Below are 20,870 nucleotides of genomic sequence, written 5' to 3' on the forward strand. Positions count from 1 at the left end.
TGGGATTCCAAAGCATTTCAAAGTATCATGACTTGATTTTAAAATATTTAAAAATATAGAATACAAATTTTGATTATCAATTATTACAACACATACAAAAATAACTGCATTTTAACTTAGGCAAAACAACAAGAATTCAAAGTTTTGTTAGCTGATTGGGAAAAAAGTGTCAGAAATGTTGGTAGCTTTGCTAAGTCGATAATAAATCTCCTTCCTATTGTACATGGGGAATAAGTGTCCAACAAGACCTTGAAATTACCTAAAGTAATTTCACTGAAATTTAACAGTTACATTAAAGTTAAGAATTAAGGAAAAAAACACTTGCCACCTTCTTTCAAGTCTGAAATTAAAGCAAAGTAATTCACAGAAATTACCTGTTTCTGTAATGGTCAATATTGAAGCTTTCTATTTTACATTTGATTTTGGTATAGACATCCTGCATATCCACTGAGGCACTGAGATCTTCTAATTCACTGACAACACAGACTTCTGTAATAGTGAAAGAAAATAAAATTTATTAGTTAGTATACTGATTTTATAAGTTTTAAAGCAAGAAATGTATCTGAGACACTGCACTTTGTAAATGGCAATTCTAGTCACGGTTTTTTCATATTCAGGTGTCATACTAGTAGGGACCAGAAAAAAAAATCCTACAATTCTGACCTTTTTATATAAATGTGTACAGAGACTTATATGTGGGTGTCTTAGATCAAGTGTTCAATTCCTGAAAAAGTATAAAAATCTATTTTCCAAGATATTTACTCTAACAATACTTGGGATGTCTTTCTCCCACATGGTTCTTTTAAAATCAAAGGTTCAAGTACATCTCTCTGAAAATTAGCTTCAATCATTAGTAACAGTGTTAACTGTTAAGCAGCAGTGTGTCCTAACAAAAAAAAAAAATTCAAAGTTCTGCAGTACATCTATAAAATGCAAGTTCCTTTCAAACTATTACTGCATGGATGATAATCCAACTTTAATATTACAGTAAAAAAGAAAAGCTGTATACTACACATACTTGTCTTTTCAATACAGAAGCTGAAACTTTTGTGTTAATTTCCATATTAATCTTCCTATGGCTTTGAGGCTTATACCGTGATAATTATGTTAAATTGAAATTCAAAGTCATCAATACAAAACTACATGTCTATATAGGGACATATAAAAACCACTACTAAAACACACCAAAATGCAGCATGATTTCTTCTTAGGAAAAAAATGCAGCATTTTATTATGTAAAATAATCAACTTATTTCCAATTTAATATAATCGTTCTTCCACATGCCCAAGAAGCACACTGAAATCTGATTACATGCAGTAACGTAACTACAGCTTGTCACTCTAGTTTAAAGTATAGACCCGAACCATTATTTCTGCATTAGTGTTTAATATTATCAATCAATACTCTGAATAGTTAATATGGTGCTATAAAACCACATGTGGAATTTCAAACAGCGTATTAGGGTGAAAAATGCTGAATACCTGTGCCATTATTTCTAGGATCAGGAGCAAACAATTTTATAGTAATTTTTGGCAACATCCACTGCATCCATAGGCTGACACGTCCACTTGAGACTCCAATATTACTTGTTGTTTGTTCCAGTGTAATGGAGTCTGAGAATGGAGAATCATCACCACCCTGAAGAGAATCACCCTATGAAAGAGATGCAATAGTTAAGGGGAAAAAAAAGAAAAAGTGCTTTTCACTATTCCTCTTATTTTTTCTTCTGTCTACTCTGATGTAGATGCCCAAACTACATAAATACTGCCCATTAATAGTATATATGAATTAAGACATTTTTGAACACCAGGAAAAGAATAAAAAGAAATATATTCATTCCCCTTTAGGTAGAGATAACAGACTTTGGCAAAGATTATATGGTAGAACTGTAACGTTCCATGAGTTATTTCCACTTGGCATAGGGAGCTTTCCTCATTAACTCTACACTAATAAAATACTAAAATCAGTGAAAAGCACTTGCTGATCAGAATATTCTGAGATGCAGTGGGAAAGGTAAAAAGCAGGCTTACACATGTCTAAAGGGTAAAGGAAGAAAGAGTTGTTGGCGATTCCAAGTAAGACCCACCTAGTATGGCCACAACACTTCTCTATTACATACACACGGACTTTGGTTTGATTTTCTTTTCTCTTTTTCTATGTGCTTCCCTGTAATGGCTTTGGAAAATTATTTCACAAAATAACAGCTTTTTGTAAGAGTTGGAAACATTCTAATTGCCACTTTGAAAATATTTCTGTTCTTTAAAAAAGGTGATTGTCACTTGCAATGTTCTTTAATATATATGCTGACAAAGAAGCTTGTAGAAGCTTCTGTGCCATCAACGATCTCTGTTCATTCCATAAAACATTATGAACTTAAAGAAGTCCTAAAAACATTAAGCTTTCTGTCAAGAGCATTAGAAATAAAAGCTACACTGAAAATCCTGTTACGTGGGCTTAATAGACTGTTGCAGGCACTTTACGATAATTCTTGATGACCCAACTAAAATATTTACCAGCCACAGGACTTCATCCTACTCCTTTCCTGGAACTTATTGCCTCCAAATAGGAAAGGAAACATGCAAACTTATAATTGTTCATCAGCTCCTAGTGTTTGCAGTCTATTAAACTGAATGCAATGGACATGCAAGTCACTAATGTCAACCAGAAGCCAGCATCCACAGTATCTTCACTTGCAACTCCACCAAGTGTTGCAGGTTTTCTCCATTATTCAGGAACAAAAGGAAAGGAACAGGGTATTGTCACTTTGATCCATTAAGACCAAGTTGTTTCTAAGATTTACAGACCAATAAACACCCAAAGCCTTAACTTTCAATTAAGGTTTGGGGGATTAAGAATTGTAACTTTTTATGAAAAACATATTTTGGAATTTTAAGATTTATCTAATGACTGAGATAATTTATATGGAGGATGCCCTGGGACCAGACATACAGAGACAGCATTGCAGATTGTTTCAATCCATTTTAACCTGCTAGGCAAGAAATGACAATGAACTCACTCAGCTTCAGATGCCCCAGGAAAACTTACTTTCAGTAGCTAAATGTAAAATCTGACAGTACTTGACTCATTCTGCAGTCCAAGGCTGGAGAACACGAGCTTGGAAATTCTGTTAGCAATCTATTTTCTGGATGGGTAGAACTTACTCCAAGCCAAATGACATAGCCCATATGGAACCATTTATGTTGATAAATCACATTTTCAATCAATTTAGGCATATAGTTTAATGATAGGATTTCTATCATGTATACAAGTTCTCTTATCACTAACCTAACACTAAGAGAAGAAAGTAGTTCAAAATCTTATAAAAGTTTTGCACACAATCCATTACGACTTCATGCTGGCATACATCAAATGGAGTCACTAACATTGTGCTTTTGGGATTTACTGCATAATGAAGAATATTATTGGCAAAATCAGGGACTGGGAGTATGAGGAACTGCCCACTGTAGGTGAAGATCAGGTTTGAGAACACCTAAGGAACCTGAAGGTGCACAAGTCCATGGGACCTGATGAAGTGTATCCATGTGTCCTGAAGAAACTGGTGGATGAAGTGGCCAAGCCACTCTCAACCATATTTGAGAGGTCCTGGCAGTCTAGTGAAGTCCTCACTGAGTGGAAATGAGGAAACATAAACCCATTTTTAAAAGGGGGAAGAGAAAGACTTCTTTCTTTTGTGTAACTCATCCAAACTGTTCTTTGATATCCTGCCTTCCAATAACTTCCTACACCTTCATAATATACCTTTAAATGATACCCCTAAAATATGATGGTTCTGTGGGGGAGTTTCATAGCATCTGAGACGACTGTTCTCACCAAACCTCACGTGCTCTACAGATGCAGGAGTCAATGGTACTTTGGAACTGGGGTATCCCTTCAGCAGGGCAGATCTGAAGGAAGGAGCCAGCCAAGAACAATTTGCCTCAGATGGATTTCACAGTGTATCAAGAAATGGAAGCTAATTAAAGTTTAGGAGAGAGAGAAACAATACTTATCTAAACTTGATTTTCTGCTTTTTGTCTCTTTTTTTTTTTTTTTTTTTTTTTAAGAGCAGTAGCATTTTCTAAGTTATTTTTGTATTGTAGGCACACTTAGTTTGCCAAACTGCAACTTAGAAACTGTGATGGAATGGGTGGGAAGAAGCAATCTCCTCCCAGCCCACTACACACACCCTCAACTCTCCCACTGGACATGTTACAAAACGCTTTTCATAGGAAAATCAACTTTAATATTTTGGCAGGTCTCTACAGTTCTGATAATTCAAAAAGATGAGAACAATAGTAAATTAAAGGAGTACGGTTAACAGCAAATGCATACTGCCAGAAAGTTTTGAATTTTATAATTGGGTTCTTTCATTTTCAAAATGTAATGTTTTCAGATGTTTCATGCATTTTCTTAATGTTTTTTGTCCATGGAGCATTGTTATTGTTCAGTGGTTTGAGCATACAGATAACTTCAACCTGTAGAAAACTGATGTTATAATTTTCCCACACGTTTCTTCAAGCTTATTTTCCTGAAGACATTAAATGATGAACTATGACTCTCAGAGAACCAGCTAGTTGATAATTTTGGCACAAGGTTACTTACAACAGTATTTGTGAGATTCTTGAAGAACTGCATTTATCTAGCATAACCCCAGACATACATAAAAAGTAAATTAACCCAGACATGTGCAATCAAATTTAAAAAGGAGGAAACCTTGAATTTTAGGAAATGTAGCCCTTACCAACTTCTAAGCCTATTGCATATATGAACTTTAAAGAAAAAAAATAGCTACAGGTACAGACCCAGATGTATCATTAGAAAATTGCTTCCTATTTTCTAAATACAAAACAGAACAGGCCATGTATCTAACGCTATAACCAAAAAGTACACAGGTGAGGAAAAAAGGCCAAGGTGATCACAGATTCCATCACTACTACTGGAGCTGAACTTCTGCTGACACTGCTCCAGTGCTGTTTGTGCTTATGCTTATCTGATTTGCAGAGGTTTTTAACATTTAAATTTCTGCAGCAAGGTGGCTTTATTAAATCCTATTCAAATTGTGTGGTGCACAATTGCATAGCTGTAGAAAAAAACTTCACTGAGTCATGTCCAGGTAAGGCCTACACACGCATGCATTTCTGCAAGTAAACCTGGAAAAGAAACCCGTCCTTGAATGAAAAAACTAGGAACCAAACAGAGGATATTCATGTAAAACCATGTTATCAGTAATAAAGGAATTGTGAACCTCTGGTCACAGGCAGAGGCAGCGTAAGTTGGGGGTCTGACACCTGAACCTGCAATCGCCTGGGGGTTGGGACGTGCTCTGCCACAGCCCTGCACGTCCTAACTGGGGCTCAACTCGTGCTTAGCTCTGCTCTGCAATTCTGTGCTCAGGTTACTGTGTTTCCATCTAGTATTCCAGGTCATTTACGTGTACTACTGCTTGGACTAGCCAGCTTGACAGCGTAGCTAAACCTGCATTAAGCTGAGTGTTTCAGCGATAACCTCTTCTCTGCAGCTACAGCAGCTGCAGAGCTTATCTACAGACATCCCCAGCTGCTCAACACCATGTCCCTGTCGGAGGTTACTGGGTTACTTGCTCTGCCCATCCCCTACTTCAACAGTTCACTGTGAACATACTATCGAATTTTTTTCTGCCATTTAAACATGCATAAACAGTTGAATTGGCCCATTCTCTTTCTCAGTGGCAGAAGCGCTGCAGATGCTCCTCTGAAGGCAGACGTTGCTATATGGCTGTCCTTTGGGAGGAGAAAAATGAAGAGATTGCATTTCTTCTTAGCCTTCTCTTAATGGTACTGTAACCAAAACCATTCAGCAGAATCACAGGGGCTGAAAAACTGACAGTCTGCAGTAGCTGACGTTTTCTTTTTTTAATAAGCTCAAATTCTTAGAAATTTTTTGCAGTGAAAAACTAAGAAACTGAAAGAGAGACTGTGCTCTTGTTTCTCATGCAGTTTCAATTTTCATTTTGGATTTTCAGCACCCAGCGTGGTATTGTTAAATATGTTTATGTATTCACTTTCTGCTCGGTTTCCAGATCTACAGAAAAATCAAGCCAGAGTCAGAAACCCTGAAATATTTTCCCACAACTTCTCATGCCAAGTCCTAAAATATACAATTTAATTCTTTCACCAATTGTTGCAAATTGACCAATATACTGAGTTTATTTTCTTAGCAGAATTTATCTTTGTTCATCAGGAAGACCCAAACATATGAGGCCTTCATCCTTGGCCTGCCTAAAGCTCAGGGATGATCACAGTTTGGCCACACTAATGCTATGCCTTATCAAAATAACTTCTGCGTTCTTGCTCAATCACTGAGTCTCCCCAAGGACTAAACACTTCTACCACTGTTTGCGCTTACGTAAACAGTAACAAGTGGCCTGTTGTAGTCTGTCCTACCTTTGCTTTTGCTGTTCCAAAGGAGGGATGGTAAAAATGATTAACTGTTTCCAGCCCTCCAGTACTTAAGCCTCTCACTCGTGTTTCCCTGTCTTACCACCACCCAGACTAAAATCCAGTAAGCTAAGTAGCTTTATCCACATAGGACTGTGGTGCTCACTATCAACTTGTCAGCATGAAAAGAATTACACGCAGCTTAAAATATAAATCATCCACAGATCACATAAACAAATTACTTCTTTTGCTGTTTAATATAAACAGTTGTGAGAGTTTGCTTTCTTCCGACTCACTTACAGCAAGCCCATTGCAGCTGAAAGAAGCTTTAAAAATAATCATTTGTCTCCTACAGAACAAAATAACACATTAACAATGAAATCTCTAAACTTAAAACCCCTGAACCTATCACAGCAAAGTATTTTTGTTTAACAGAATTCAAGATTTCAACATTTAAAAATATAGGAACATAAAAACAAAATACAGACACAGATAAAAGGCAAACTTGTGAAAAATCTCCTTAAGTTAAACTTGTAGAAATAGTAGTTATTTTTGTTTAACTACTCTGTATAATTCACTGCTGCTTATCAGCAATAATGACTATAAAATATGTAGCTGCAAGGTGAAATTGTTGCTGATGCATTTGATTTTTATATATTACTTCCTCTATTTCTCTCCTTAAAGAAACTCTTGTTGTCATAGTCTGAAAACAAGTTATAATTTACAAATACAGGATTGGGTGTTTTAAAGCAAACAACATGAACCTAGATTTGTTCCCACTGACTTCTCTGTGATAACATTAAGCTAATATTAAGTACCTTCAAATTTCTAAGGACCAAAATACGCACCTATAAACAATCAATATTAGCATTTTAGAGAATGTAAAGATTTTGAAGGGCACAGTATTTAAAGAGATTAGAACAAAAGTATTTTTCTATTTCTTCAAGAATTTGCACGTTGTTTTCAGAGCTGCCAGTATCAAGACAGCAATCAAGCAAGGTATTGTTGGTGTTAGGTCTCCTGGTCATTGAGTGCCTGCACTATAACTGCTTCACCTGCTTTTATTGCTCCCTTAATGGCATTCAGACTCTGTGGGAAGGTAAAGGAGTGGTCCAGTTCCAACCAGCAGCAAACCCGCAGACAGGGATAAACCAGACCCAAGAAAATTCAGTCTTCTCAGCTACCTCCCCAAAGCTGCCTCCACCTTCCATTTCCCCCCTACGACTCAGAGAAAGCATGCCTTTTTCAGTCATCCTCTGCTTCCATGCAGAATCACTTATTTTCAGTTGGTTAATTTTCCTGACATCACAGTTCCTACAATTACCATGTGTGTGAGGTATCAAGGGTAACTTTTACCTTCTTGTCTCCAAACATCACCAATCCCTTTTATTTATTTATTTTCTATGGCAGTCTCTGAAGAGCCCTTGTACAATACCACAGCATATGAAGCGCACAAGCACTAGGTTACTCTAACATCCCCTGCCCCACTTCTGTACTTTTTGAAATGAATATTATTTCTTCAGAAGGTGGCTGGAAAAATATTTAGCTCACAACTGAACTTGAGTGCAAGACAGTGCAATTGGTTTTGACATACTTGTCTGGATTTCACTAGTTAGGCTCTTGTGAACAAACACAGTCTCCAGATAAAAGTCTTATGTCTAAGATACGTGTTATATTAAGATCCATACTTGGACAGACTGTAGAGCACTGTGTCTTCATCCAGAAGAAAACCTTGGCCTTCTTGAAAATAGTGTGGTATAAGAGACTGACATCTGCAGCTCATTAGGCAATTTGACAGGTAGAACTAGCTGCTATACTTCACAGGAGACAAAACAATTGAAAAAAAAATCTGTCTACATTTCTTGTCTAAGCCTGTCAACTTATTTGCCTGCTTTTGGTACAGAGGATAGCTGTATAGTTCAGTGTCCAGATGCCACTCAGATGCACCCCTGCATCGATAACAGGGTGCTGAGCATATTTGAATATACCAAGAAGGTTATTTTTCTTTAAATAAAGTCTCTATATATGGACTATAACTGAGGCATTCAGCAGACTGATGCAGCTCAAGGCAGCAGCTAGAGACAGCAGAGTGACTAGATTCTCATCTTCATATCCTACCCTCTTCAAATAAAGGAGAATGAGAATTTCATGATCACACTATCTACAGCTAGGCATGATGATAGTAATTATGTTAGAAAAAGGAAATCGTGAAACTAAGGGATTAAGTACTGTCAAAGTATGAACAGCTTTCAAAAAAAAAAAAAGACAAACATTAGATAATTAGATAATTTTAAAATACATATATTTTTTAATTCTGAACAATCTTTACCTCAAAGAACAGAACAGCAACCATGTCATTATAATGAAAACCTAGCTTATGATTTGATACTAGGAAATATATTGACTAACTTCAGCAACAGCTACCAACCGCAGAAGAGAATGTGTTATGGAGACACTGCCAACCATTGTGTTACAAATTATTTAATTTATATTGTCTGAAATAGTCTATTAGAAATATAAGACGAAAACATAGTTCCTTTTACTATTTCTCACTGATGACTCACCTACCTCTTTCCCTTTCCAACTTCCAACAGTACCACCACATAACTCACAAACATCAGGACTGAGCACAGTATAAGGAACAATGTTCTTAGCTACATAACACATCCAAAAGTTCATTATACACCTTCAAAACACTGAGATTTATTTTTAGTGATGGGTACAAAAAGGTTAAAAAGAAAAAAAATAAAATGATGGTACAATCCTTAAGATCATTTTCCCATGGCTTGACAAAAATTTGTTCAGAAAATGTTACCAATCTAGAACGTATTAACTTTGTCATCCGACCATGTGATTCACCTCACTCCAACTGGTAGCTTGACATAAAATTAGCTCAAAGACTGAAGGGCTAATTGGGTTTGGGGTTTCAGTCTAAATACAAGAAAGCACTAGGTCAAGACAACTTTTGATGTTACATCTCGTAACAACCAAACCAGTTAGATGAATCCTCTACTGGCTATACACTCTTTTTCACAGAATCACAAGGTTGGAAAAGGCATTTAAGATCATCAAGTCCAACTGTTCCCATCCTATGTTAAACCATATCCCTAAGTACCTCATCTACCCTTTTATCAAACACATCCAGGAAAGGTGACTCAACCACCTCCCTGGGCAGCCTGTTTCAGGCCCAAACAACTCTTTCAGTAAACAACTTTTTCCTCACATCTAATCTCAACCTGCTCTGGCACAGCTTTGTACCATTTCCCCTTGTTCTATCTCCTGTCACCTGGCTGAATAGACCATCACCCACCTCTCTACAACCTCCTTTCAGGTAGTTGTAGGTGGTGATAAGGTCTCCCCTCAGCATCCTCTTCTCCAGGCTAAACATCCCCAGATCCCTCAGCCGCTCCTCATATCATTTTCACCTTAAAGAAATACTACACATTTTCAAGAAATCACAAGACTGACATTAAAGGTAGTCTTCAAGTAGCAACACTGACTCACAAATTCATAACAATGATGATGCCCACAAACTCAAATACAGCATTTTTTTAGCTACTAATCTTAGAAGAATCTAAAATCTGGCTTGACTTCCCATGACAAAGATTATTTCTGTGTCCTTTTTCAATCACAGTAATTCAAAACCGTTGCCTTTTTCTTTTTTAACTGATAATTAAAACCTACGTACACTGTATGTACCGGTTTGATTTTAATCACTTCAATACACCTAATATTCCCTCCCAGTTAATCAGAAATGGAGTAAGATTTTTGTCAGCTACTGAGTGAAAAATACTGCCATCCTACTTGAACAACTTCTTACAATCTCAAATATCTGGCCATGTATACATTCTCCCACTTTACTGTCTCCATTAAACACCTGCCTCAGTATGTGTTTGCTATCTGTGCACTTAAATCTCCCCTGTGCTGGCTCCTTCTTCTAGAACACAGTCACATGGAGAACACCTTGGGCTGAGAGGCCTGAATGGAGATGATGGACAGGAGCTCAAGTTGAGACCTCAAGTTGCACCAGAGGAGGTTTAGAATATTAGAAAAAAAGTCTTCCCCAAAAGGGTTCTCAAGAACTAGAAGAGGCTGCCTATTGAAGTGGTTGAGTCACCATCTCAAGGTATTTAAGAGACACGCAGATGTGGTGCTGAGGGACATGGTTTAGTGGTTGAACTTGGCAGTGCTGGGTTAACAGTTGGACTTGATGACCTTAAAGGTCTTTTCCAACCAAAACAATTCTATGATTCTAATATTCGGTCTTTTGGCTATATGAACTATGGCTACATGCAAATGTCTTCTCCTGTTTGTACCTTTCTTTCCCATTCCATATCTTGGATAATATCCTCTGACCATGGTCAATTTTAAACATTTATTTATCCTGTCTAAACACAACAATACATTTATTTTGAAGCAGTTTTCAAATCTCAGCTGTAAAGTGCTACGGCAACTCCAAGTTGCCTATTGTAAAAAAAAAAAATCTAGTATTAATGCCATGTGTTTCAATAGAACTTTATTCTAAAGATTGAAATTATGGTCTTAACTTCATAATGGAAAAGACTGAACACAAATTCTGACACTGTCCTTTGTTGGCTAATTCACCAAACTTCATCTAGGTCAGGAGAAAATTTATTTAGCTAGTGTAACATTTGTTGAGACTGGGAGGAAAGTTAAATAAATGCTGAACAACATTTTGCAAAGGGGTAGGATATGAATGCTGAACATGGACCCATACTAAAATAATCTTGGTAACATATGTATTAAAACAATTACTGAATCAGCTTCAAGTAACGCTCCAAGTACAGCATGTACTTCAAATACTGCTGTCTATATAGAAGGTCAAAACCAAACCATTATTTATAAAGCTGCTGGTTTCTGATTTTAATGAGAAAAGGATTTGATGTGAGTAGGTGGAAAAATACTTCTGTGACCATATTGTTTTCCTACTGTTATTGCTTACCTTCAATTCTGTGTCCATGGCAATTTTTTTCACAATTGAGATGAGACACACATAGAAATACACCAAGATGAAGGCTACTTAAATAATCTAGAAACATTTTAATGAAACAACTTAAGAACTGCATGACAGTTCAGTTCAGAAATGAATGACAGCTCAGTTTCTCTGTGTGTGATGCACATAAAAAGTTAATTTTCATTTTCTCCAAACCTAGAAATTACTATAAACCATACATATAGTTATAACAACCTTGGCCAAATTTTGTTTAATAAATAACTGCATTCAGCATTTAAACTTCTGCATATTTGCCTATGTTCCAGAACTGTTCCATGTGGCACCCCCAAAATTTCTGTGTTTATCCTGAGAATGAAACCCAGTCCCTCAGAACAGTCTCCCACATTCTAATAGCTTTATGTTAAAAATGAAGCATTGCATACATGTGTATCTTCATTGATGTATCTTCAATTCATCTTACGCATTTTTGGCCATCTCCTAGAGCCTAAACAAGGCTAACTCATTATCATAACTAGTAAGCCTGACAAGGGCACTAAGAAAATCACAAATACGAGGCCTGTTCAGTTGCACAGCCTCCTGGGAGCAGCAATATATATCAGCTACCTGGTGAATCACATCAAATAATACTCATAAGATGAAGTTTTACACTGTGCTCATGCTGGTGAAAGAATTAACCCTCTTTCTTCGGTATGGCAGAGAACCAGAACTCCTTCCCATGCCTCAGAATAATATTTTTCAGTTTTAGGCACACACAAAGATTAAGATCAGGTACCAGATTGCTTCAGGCAGTTATGCTGTGCTTTAAACTAAGGCAGCAGAAATACATAAACCAAAGTGGCCAATCTTTCCTACATTTAAAGCTGCATACCCAAATCCTCGTGTTGACTGGGTTACAAAAGCACTCCTAAGACACAGGACAGCTGGGAGATGGGAAGGAACTGAGTAGTTCAGAGATGAAGGGTAACAATGGCTGGACAGACTAGGGCTGAGTGTACAGCTGGGTGACCTTGGCAGCCTTTACTGCCCCTGTACCTCTCCTAATCGCCAACGCAGTCTACAAATAGCTGTTCTCAGGGATTAACATGACAGGCTGACCAATGAAGCTACTTGGAATGACTCACAAGCAGCACACGTATCACAGGTACCTCCAAAACACCAGTTACTATTCTAATAATTCTGGACTTGAAAAACATCTTATCCTTCTGAAAGCACTAACCATAAGAGTGAATATTCGTTCACTTCAAAGAGAAACAATCCAGAAAATTAATAAATGCAGGAGCAATACAGCAAATATTTTGTTGTTGTTCTTTTCTCCCTCCTCTTGTTCCACCAAACTGAGTAATAAAATATTACTCTTCATTAGTTTATCAGGGCAAAACTACTTTCCAATAGGGACATTACTGCCCTTTCTGATCCTTCTGATTCTTGCTTGACTGCACACCACCACACCTGGTAAGTCAGAACTCAAGTGTCACTTTTCTTTTCTTAAGAAAGCTTACCTCTGTAGTGGTCCCAATGTCAGCAGATGGGCTGTATGTGCTGGTATCTGGTGGAGCAGTACCAACGCTACTTTTAACTGGAGAACTAGGAGGAGCAGGTCCTGTCACGGTTTCAGTATATGCAGAAGACTGATATAAAATTCCTTTCCTCTGAATTTTATTCCAAACTTTACTTGTGATTTCAGCCAGTTCATATAGAAGCTGAACCTAGAAGAAAAAAACCCTTTTTTAGGATTAAGCTTTCCTTAATAAGATGAAGAAAAAAATATCAAAGTCCTCCACTGAGACTCTGAATGTAGCAGAATTGAATTGCTCACCATTGGTAATGTTCTGATAAGCAACTATATCGAAATTAAAATAATCAACATCAGTCACAGCATAGTGACAGAAATAATCTGTGCTTTTTCTAAACATACGGTATCTAGCTCATAAAAACATAGCCAATAACATGGTCTTGTGAAACTTTTACTAATATCAATTTTAACAGGTAAACAAAGGTAACTTGTGGTATATTTCATATGTATAGATACTGCCTCTAGAAAAAGGCAAACAAACTGTATGAAATACTAACAATAAAAAAGTTATTAATCTAGATCATACTAAAATAACGATCCTACACAGCATATGAAACTGCCCTGTGTTTTAGGAAGAATATCCACTATCAAACTCAATTGTCTCCTGGCATATATCATTCCAATATTCAGAAACTCACTGTTTAACTTGCACATTGTTTGACTCAGTTCTAAGATATTTACACAAGTTTTTTGTAAATAAGCATTAATCACAGAATTTGTATGACAACATACTGCAATAAATTGCATAAAACAAGCTCAGTGAAAACTGCAAACAATGTATAAGCAGATCCACAGCTGGATACCATACCCAACTTGCCATTATAAAAAATGGAAATTCTCATATTTATAAGAACTTTAAGCCTCAGGACACATCTACTCTATGAAGCTGGCTTCTTATGTGGGCAGAACAGATGCAGAAAAACACTGTGCAGAAAAACATGCATCAATCTACATTTGATATAAAACAGTACTTGATTTTGTGTGTGAGAGTGTGTGTGATGAAGTCTCAAAATACATATTACAGTCGTTTCTTAAGAGGTGAAGTGCTGGAATTTTATAAAAACCTTCTTAATTCATCTTGGATTTTCTTTTGAAGTTTCAAGGCTTACACTGAGCAGGTCATATACACTTCTGACAGAATTTTTTCCTTAAAGGAGATAAACTTCTCAGTACTTTTTTTGTTGTCACATACAAAGAAACAGTAACTTTGACTGTGGCAAAAAGTTCTTATTTATGCCTTAAAATACTTTGCAGCTGAAGCACTCTGATTAGCACTGGCAACCTTGAAATTATGAATTAAAAATTTCCAAATTTTCCTGTGTCTTTCCCATACAGCGTAAGAAGATCAATTAACAATGTCCATCTGATTGATTAATGTAACATTAACTGGTGTTGACACTGCTGGCAAAGGAGTCTCTAGAAAATTAACAGGATGCAGGCAAATATCCAAATCATACATGCTTGCAGCCTCCCCTACCTCAAAAAAAATGTTGGTGAAGGAAAAAAAGGGATAATTTTAGCTATATTTCATCTTAATGAAGTAGGGTTCCAGAAGTTTAATCATGCTACTGTTCATAAAGGCACAAAGAAGGAACTCCTGTGTTTGCATACATGCTCATATACAAGGTAAAGATGTTTGTCATCAACTAATCTAATGCTGAAGAGTTTAAATCATTGGGGTTGCAACAGACATAATCATTACAGCTAATAATTACTTGTGTTATCAGGGAGATTTTTTTAATTGCTCAGGGTAGAAAATTTGGAGCCATTCTGAAAAAGGGTCTATTTCAGACAGCAGCAGCCATCTCTCCGAACATCGTCAGCCACCAGCCAGTCAATTAGTATGACCCTAATAATCTAACACCCTGCTCTGAAACCAGAGACAAAACAAGCTCACCAAGAAAAAAGGCACACTTTGATTAAAGAGAGATGATTTTACTAGTTGTATGTTAGAAAATAGTACAAAAAAGTCTCACACCAAAACCTCATCAAAACAAAAAAAAGGCACATAAACTTCAGATAAAGAGCTGGACTTATGTGTTTGATTATTTTTAATACACTTTATTTAATTCTATTGGTTGCTCATTAAAATGGAAAGATTTCTACTTCTCTTGTTGGTTGCGCTTTTTCAGGGGAGCAGTAGTTAATATTTTGGAAATCAATTTCTGATTATATTAGAAGAGCTCATGCATGGCCTCTCTCCTTTAAAAGTATTTTTGAGCTTAACAGTTAATATGTAGTTATTATTTCTAGTACACTCTATTCAAGAGAAGAAAAATTGTATGACAAAAATAGGAATAAATCTGCCACTACTTGTTAAGAAAAGTTTCCCTCTCTCACTGCTTTGACTCCCTCCCTAGCAAAACCACACATAACTCAATAAGACCCCACTGACTACTTGGCAAAATCTGTAAAGCTTAATATGCTACAGCATTTTATTCTTAAAAAGTAACACATTACTACAAGATTGAGAACTACAACAAAAGGCAGTATCCTGGCAATTTTGTATATTGAAAATATCTAGTGACTTTAAAAGGATATAACCACCCCAGCATGGTATCATATTAAATCATAATAGTCATATAGTAAAATACTTCACCTTTGCTACCACTTTAAAAATTCACTAAGTATCATCTACTTCAAGGCTGTCATCTATAGACAAAATACAGCCTGTCACTCTAAAGAATCAAATTTAATAGCTTCTCTACTGTCAATTTATAAAAATCAAATGTTGTTTATGTAAAGGTATTTTCTGTCTTCTGTTTTCCAACATCAGACTAAAGAAGACTAATGAGGTTTTCTTCTCCTTTTGCATAAAGTAGAAAGTAATGCAGATGTGTAAGGGGAAAAAGGCAAATAATTTATCTGCATAATTTTGATCATTATAATGCTTCAGTAAATTAGTAACATCCTTGTGCACATAACATCCTTTAAGAAATCAATATTTTGTCTTACATTCTGCTGTACGACTTCATTTTAATATTTCACTAGACTGTTAATATGATTTATATGGAGCTTGAAATTTTTTTAGTGAAAAAGTACTCTTACAGTTCGCAAAACAAATTATCTGGTTGCACTCTGGTAGGAGCGCTTGACAATATCATTTACATCCTCCATTTTTCTTTTTAATTTGCAACTCAAATTAAGGCTGCTACTTATATCAATGCCATTCCGCTTATACATTAATACTATTAAGTATAATTATAAAATTATAATACTCTGTGTTCTTTCCCTACCTACTAAATGAGGCAATAAACTGTCCGTTTTGTCTATGGCATCATATCTATTACATATATTAACCATGAGTAATAGATATGGAGATTTTAAAAAATCCGAGTTGGTAAGACAATTCGTTGGAATTTCATCGGGAACATACTCATCAAATATAGCAAGCTTTTACTACAGGAAGCTCTAAAAACGCTTACCAATTCTCTGAATAGCTACAACATCCAGATGAATTTTGTACAGTTCTATGAAAATTAATGCAGCATAAGACAGGTTTCCATAGGCTGTAAAATTATTGCTTATTAATTCATTAAACGCTATGGACATACCACAATGTTGCAAAGTAAAGCTTTTAACTTTAACTGCTTTTTATTATAAAATGTAAAATTGTCAGCTAAATCATTATTTTATCCTTTCCTATTTATACATTTATAACACAGTGACAACCCTTTATGTGTGCCAACACACCTGTCATGCAACTTTACAAGCTGGACTAGACCTTGTTTAGGCTGCCCAATTTTCAAATTCAATTTGCCATGTCCAGTGCACAATCTCACTCTACCAACCCTCTTTCTAGTCAGCGTGCGACTATCCAGTACAGAAGACAGTGGCGTATAGCAAACAAGTCAGAAATAGCTTGGATAGAAGGCAGGGAATGGGGCAGGAGACCACACATTGAAGATAAAATAAATACATCATTAAAAAACCCTTGTTTCATTCATAGAACATAGAATGAGGTAAGGGAAAAATTGCACATGACTGAAGAACATGTAGTGAGTACACACACAAGGGATAACAAAAATTCCATCAGCCAGCTTAGCTTTTGTACTCCTGGACTCAGGGCATAAATTCATAATCTTTACAAACCTGACAGGCTATCAGATAAAAATGATAGTACTCCGTGTTCTTCTTACTTCTATGAAGTAATAAACTGTCCGTTTTGTCTATGACATCTTTTACATACAGCTAAAACTTTGGAGAATACAGTGCATGAATGCTGAGCCCTACTCAGACCTCCGCAGATTTGCAGTTTCCAAGAAATGTGTCTTCACTCCAGCACCAATGGAACTGTCAGGAAAGTGTTATTCAAGTTGCAGTAACATTTACTCACAATTTTGCATAGTAAGCCTACTTTCTTTGGAAGTACAGCAAGCTTGATCCAGGTCAGTAAAATCCAGGTGCACTTTCTGAAAATCTAGCAGTATCTTTGCCTTTTAATAAACATAAATAAGGAAGTAAATTTGTTCCCCCTCCTTTGCATTAGAATACCATTGTTTGCCTAAAAAACATTTATGTTTGAAGACTTGTTAGTCCTATGAGAACATGGGAAAAAAAAAAAATCACAGTAAACCACTTCAATATTTGAATCCACAGTGACAGCAGAACAGCACTAGAGCATTTAATGGTACATCTGCAATTCATTTCACTCCATCAGCCAGAAGATGCATTTATACTGTAGCTATTACATTTGGAGACGAGTTTAAATTACAAAACTTGAGAGAGCTTCAAAGCAAATCTTAATCTAAGCACCTTGATCTTGATGGCCCAGTTAAAAAAAATTAAGATAGAAGAGACCTTCTTCAACAAAATGGAGAACAACTGTACTTAAATTGACTTATTTTTAATTTCCTTTCATAAATCAATTAAATGTACCAACCTGGGGGTTGGAGCATTTTATTTCAAGGGACTCGAGGTCGACGTGGAGGCAGACAACAAACGAGTGTCTGGATTCTGGCCCCGAAGGAAGCAGTTTCTGTGAAGTAACAGCTAAAGTAGAAGTACAGCCCATTGGTTCCACTAAATTAAGCGTCATCTGTTGTCCAAGAAGAGTATATATACTGAAATGATGCAGACTAATAGTCCATGGAAAAGCATCACCTAATAATTAAGAAGAAGAAAAAACAGTTCAATAACTGCACAATAACAACTAGACCTTATCCTACCCCCCCTTAGAAATCACCAAGTGCAATCAACAACCATTAAATTGATCCCAAAGTCTCACAACTATAATTCAATCATCAATTCCAACAACAATCTATTTTTTATATTTTTTTAAAATAATTGAAATCCACTGGGGGGTCTTACTCCAAACTGTGAACAAGAGTCTTTAAAGAATTCTTTTTGCTTTGCATGATTTTTATAGTTTTCCTCAAAATACGGAGTATTCTAAAAGCACTCCACACCTCTCAGCATATGGATGGCAGAGACAGATCCTTACATTATATACTTATACATGTTTACAGCTTTTTATACTAAAATTACTTTTCTTTCAAAAATTTACAGTTTGCATCTCAACAGAGTGGTGTCAGAGCACAAAGGCTATCCCAACACACTGCTTGGGTAAGTGAAACCTTGATCACAGTGCAGCTCTTTCCACTGCTTTCACTTAACTTCTGAAGAACAGAATGGTGATGGATTTTTGAAAAATAAATCACTATAAACACACACTTCATTTCTTGTATTTAGGAGGGAGCCTACCAAGAGAGGTTCCTGGCTGCCCACCATGAATCATTATTAAGGATATTCAATGAGGGAACTGGCAGCATCTGGCAGAACAACAAAATGGCTGCAACTTCAGTACAATCCATTTTCTTTAAGTTGTCAAGAAATGGGAAATAAAAGTTTCCAAAGCAGGACCACAGAGACAACTGTTTGTGTAGGTACTAAAAAAGGCCAACAAGAACTCTTTTTAGTGAGAGAAAACCTTCAACAGCTCTGCCAGCTAGAGTTGAAAGGAACTGGGAACATGGACTATGGAAACGTGAAGCAGAAATGTCTGTAGTGGGCTGACCATAGCTGGAGGCCAGGTGCCCCCAAAGCCACCCTGTCATTGTTCATCCTCAGCTGGGCAGGGGAGAGAAGATATAATGACAGGCTTGTAGGTCAAGATAAAAGACAGGCAAATCACTCACCAATTACCACTGCAGGCAAAACAGATTTGACTTCGGGTAATTAACTTAATTTATTGCAAATTAACACCAGAGTAGGATAATGAGAAATAAGAACCAATATAAAACCACCCTTCCTTTCTTCCCAGGCTCAACTTCACCCCTGACTTCTTTCCCTCCTCTTCCCCATTGGCACAGGGGGACAGGGAAAGGGGGTTGCAGTCAGTTCATTACACACTGTCTCAGACTCCTCGCACTCTTCTGCTGCAGTGTGGGGCCTGTCCCATGGGAGACAGTCATCCACAAACTTCTCCATGAATCCTCTCCATAGGCTGCAGTTCTTCACAAACTGCTCCAGTGTGGGTTTTCTCCACAGGGGAAGTCCTTCAGGGACAGAAATGATTCTCCTGCAGCCTCACAGGTACTGCCAGAAAACCTACTTCAGCCTTGGTTCCTCTCAACTGGGACACAGGTCCTGCCAGGAGCCTGCTCCAGCATGGGCTTTCCACAAAACAGGGTCACAATCTCCTTCAAGACTCATCCACCTGCTCCGGTGTGGTAGATATCTGTCCCATCATTTTCCTCCCTGGGCTGCAGGGGCACAATCTGCATCACCATCGTCTTCACCACAGGCTGCTCTGGCACCTGAAGTACCTCCTCTCCTCCTCCTTCACTGAGCTTCACCTCTCTCGCATATGCTCACTCCTCTCTTCCAGCTACTGTTGTATAGTAGTATTTTTTCTCCTTCCTAACTATTTTATCCCAGAGACACTACTTCCATCACTGAAGGGCTCAGCCTTGGCCAGCAGCAGTCCATCTTGGAGCTGGCTGGCATAGGCTCTGTTGGACATGGGGAAAGCTTCTTGTATCTTCTCACAGAAGCCACCCCTACAGTCTTCCTCAGTACCAAATACTTCCCATGCAAACGTAATACAATCCCACATAAGGTAACTGGGTCCTGTAGAAAGAATTTAGGCTCTGCAAGAGACACTGAACCAAAAGCTAAAGAATGGTCAACAGATATGAGGAAAATGAGTCAAAGAAAGATATGTGGTATAAGGTAAACAGGTGTAGTTTTGTTGCTCTTTAGAAGTACAAAGGCATAAAAATTATTTCAGGTTTTGGGTTTGTTTTTATTTTCTCTAAGGAAAGTCTTCATCATTCCATTTATCAGATTTTCTGCTGAGGAAGTTGGGTCTTTTTGGCCCCACTTGAATGATGGGCAATCTCGGTCCAGCATGCAACTTTTCAGTCCACCAAGAGAAACTGTCTGCCCCAATTCCAAGGAACATAAAAGTGGCCGGATGCAGCCTCAGATCCAAAGACACACAAACCTCAGCCTGAGTTGTAACAGTCTTCACCTTTGTATAAAACACATTCATTCAGAGGAAGAGAAGGAGAAAAGTTCTCCTTCTTGTAACAAAATTCAGAAGATTATTTGCCTTGAGTTTTGGGCTTTTTCAAGATTTGAACCTGGAGTGATGGGTAAGAAGGGTCCGGGGGAACCTAATGAGGTTCAACACTGCCAAGTGTAAGGTGTTGCACTTGGGCCGGAAGAATCCCAGACACAGATACAGACTGGAAGAAGAGCTTCTTGAGAGTAGCCCTGCTGAGAAAGACTTGGGGATTGTGGTGGATGAGAAGCTTGACATGAGCCAGCAGTGTGATCTTGCAGCTCGTAGGGCCAATGGTATCCTGGGCTCCATCAGGAGAGGAGTGGCCAGCAGGGACAGGGAGGTGATTGTCCCTCTCTACTCTGCCCTCGTGAGGCCCCATCTGGAGTACTGTGTCC

The 20,870-nt window shown here is 37.3% G+C and overlaps 1 protein-coding gene across 1 annotated transcript in view; it reads right to left on the bottom strand.

Annotated features, from left to right (window-relative positions):
- VPS13B (vacuolar protein sorting 13 homolog B) overlaps window positions 1-20,870 on the bottom strand; it is a gene marked incomplete at both ends in the record, with an annotated part of 442,808 nt that overhangs the window by 193,649 nt on the left and 228,289 nt on the right. Inside the window, 4 exons of the mRNA XM_084260382.1 lie at window positions 375-489; window positions 1,483-1,654; window positions 12,892-13,098; window positions 17,848-18,068. Of these exons, the coding sequence (XP_084116508.1) occupies window positions 375-489; window positions 1,483-1,654; window positions 12,892-13,098; window positions 17,848-18,068 (715 nt within the window). The remainder of the gene's footprint in view (window positions 1-374; window positions 490-1,482; window positions 1,655-12,891; window positions 13,099-17,847; window positions 18,069-20,870) is intronic.

Source organism: Gallinula chloropus, assembly GCF_964237585.1.
Source record: "Gallinula chloropus genome assembly, chromosome: 2".
Classification (NCBI taxonomy): domain Eukaryota; kingdom Metazoa; phylum Chordata; class Aves; order Gruiformes; family Rallidae; genus Gallinula; species Gallinula chloropus.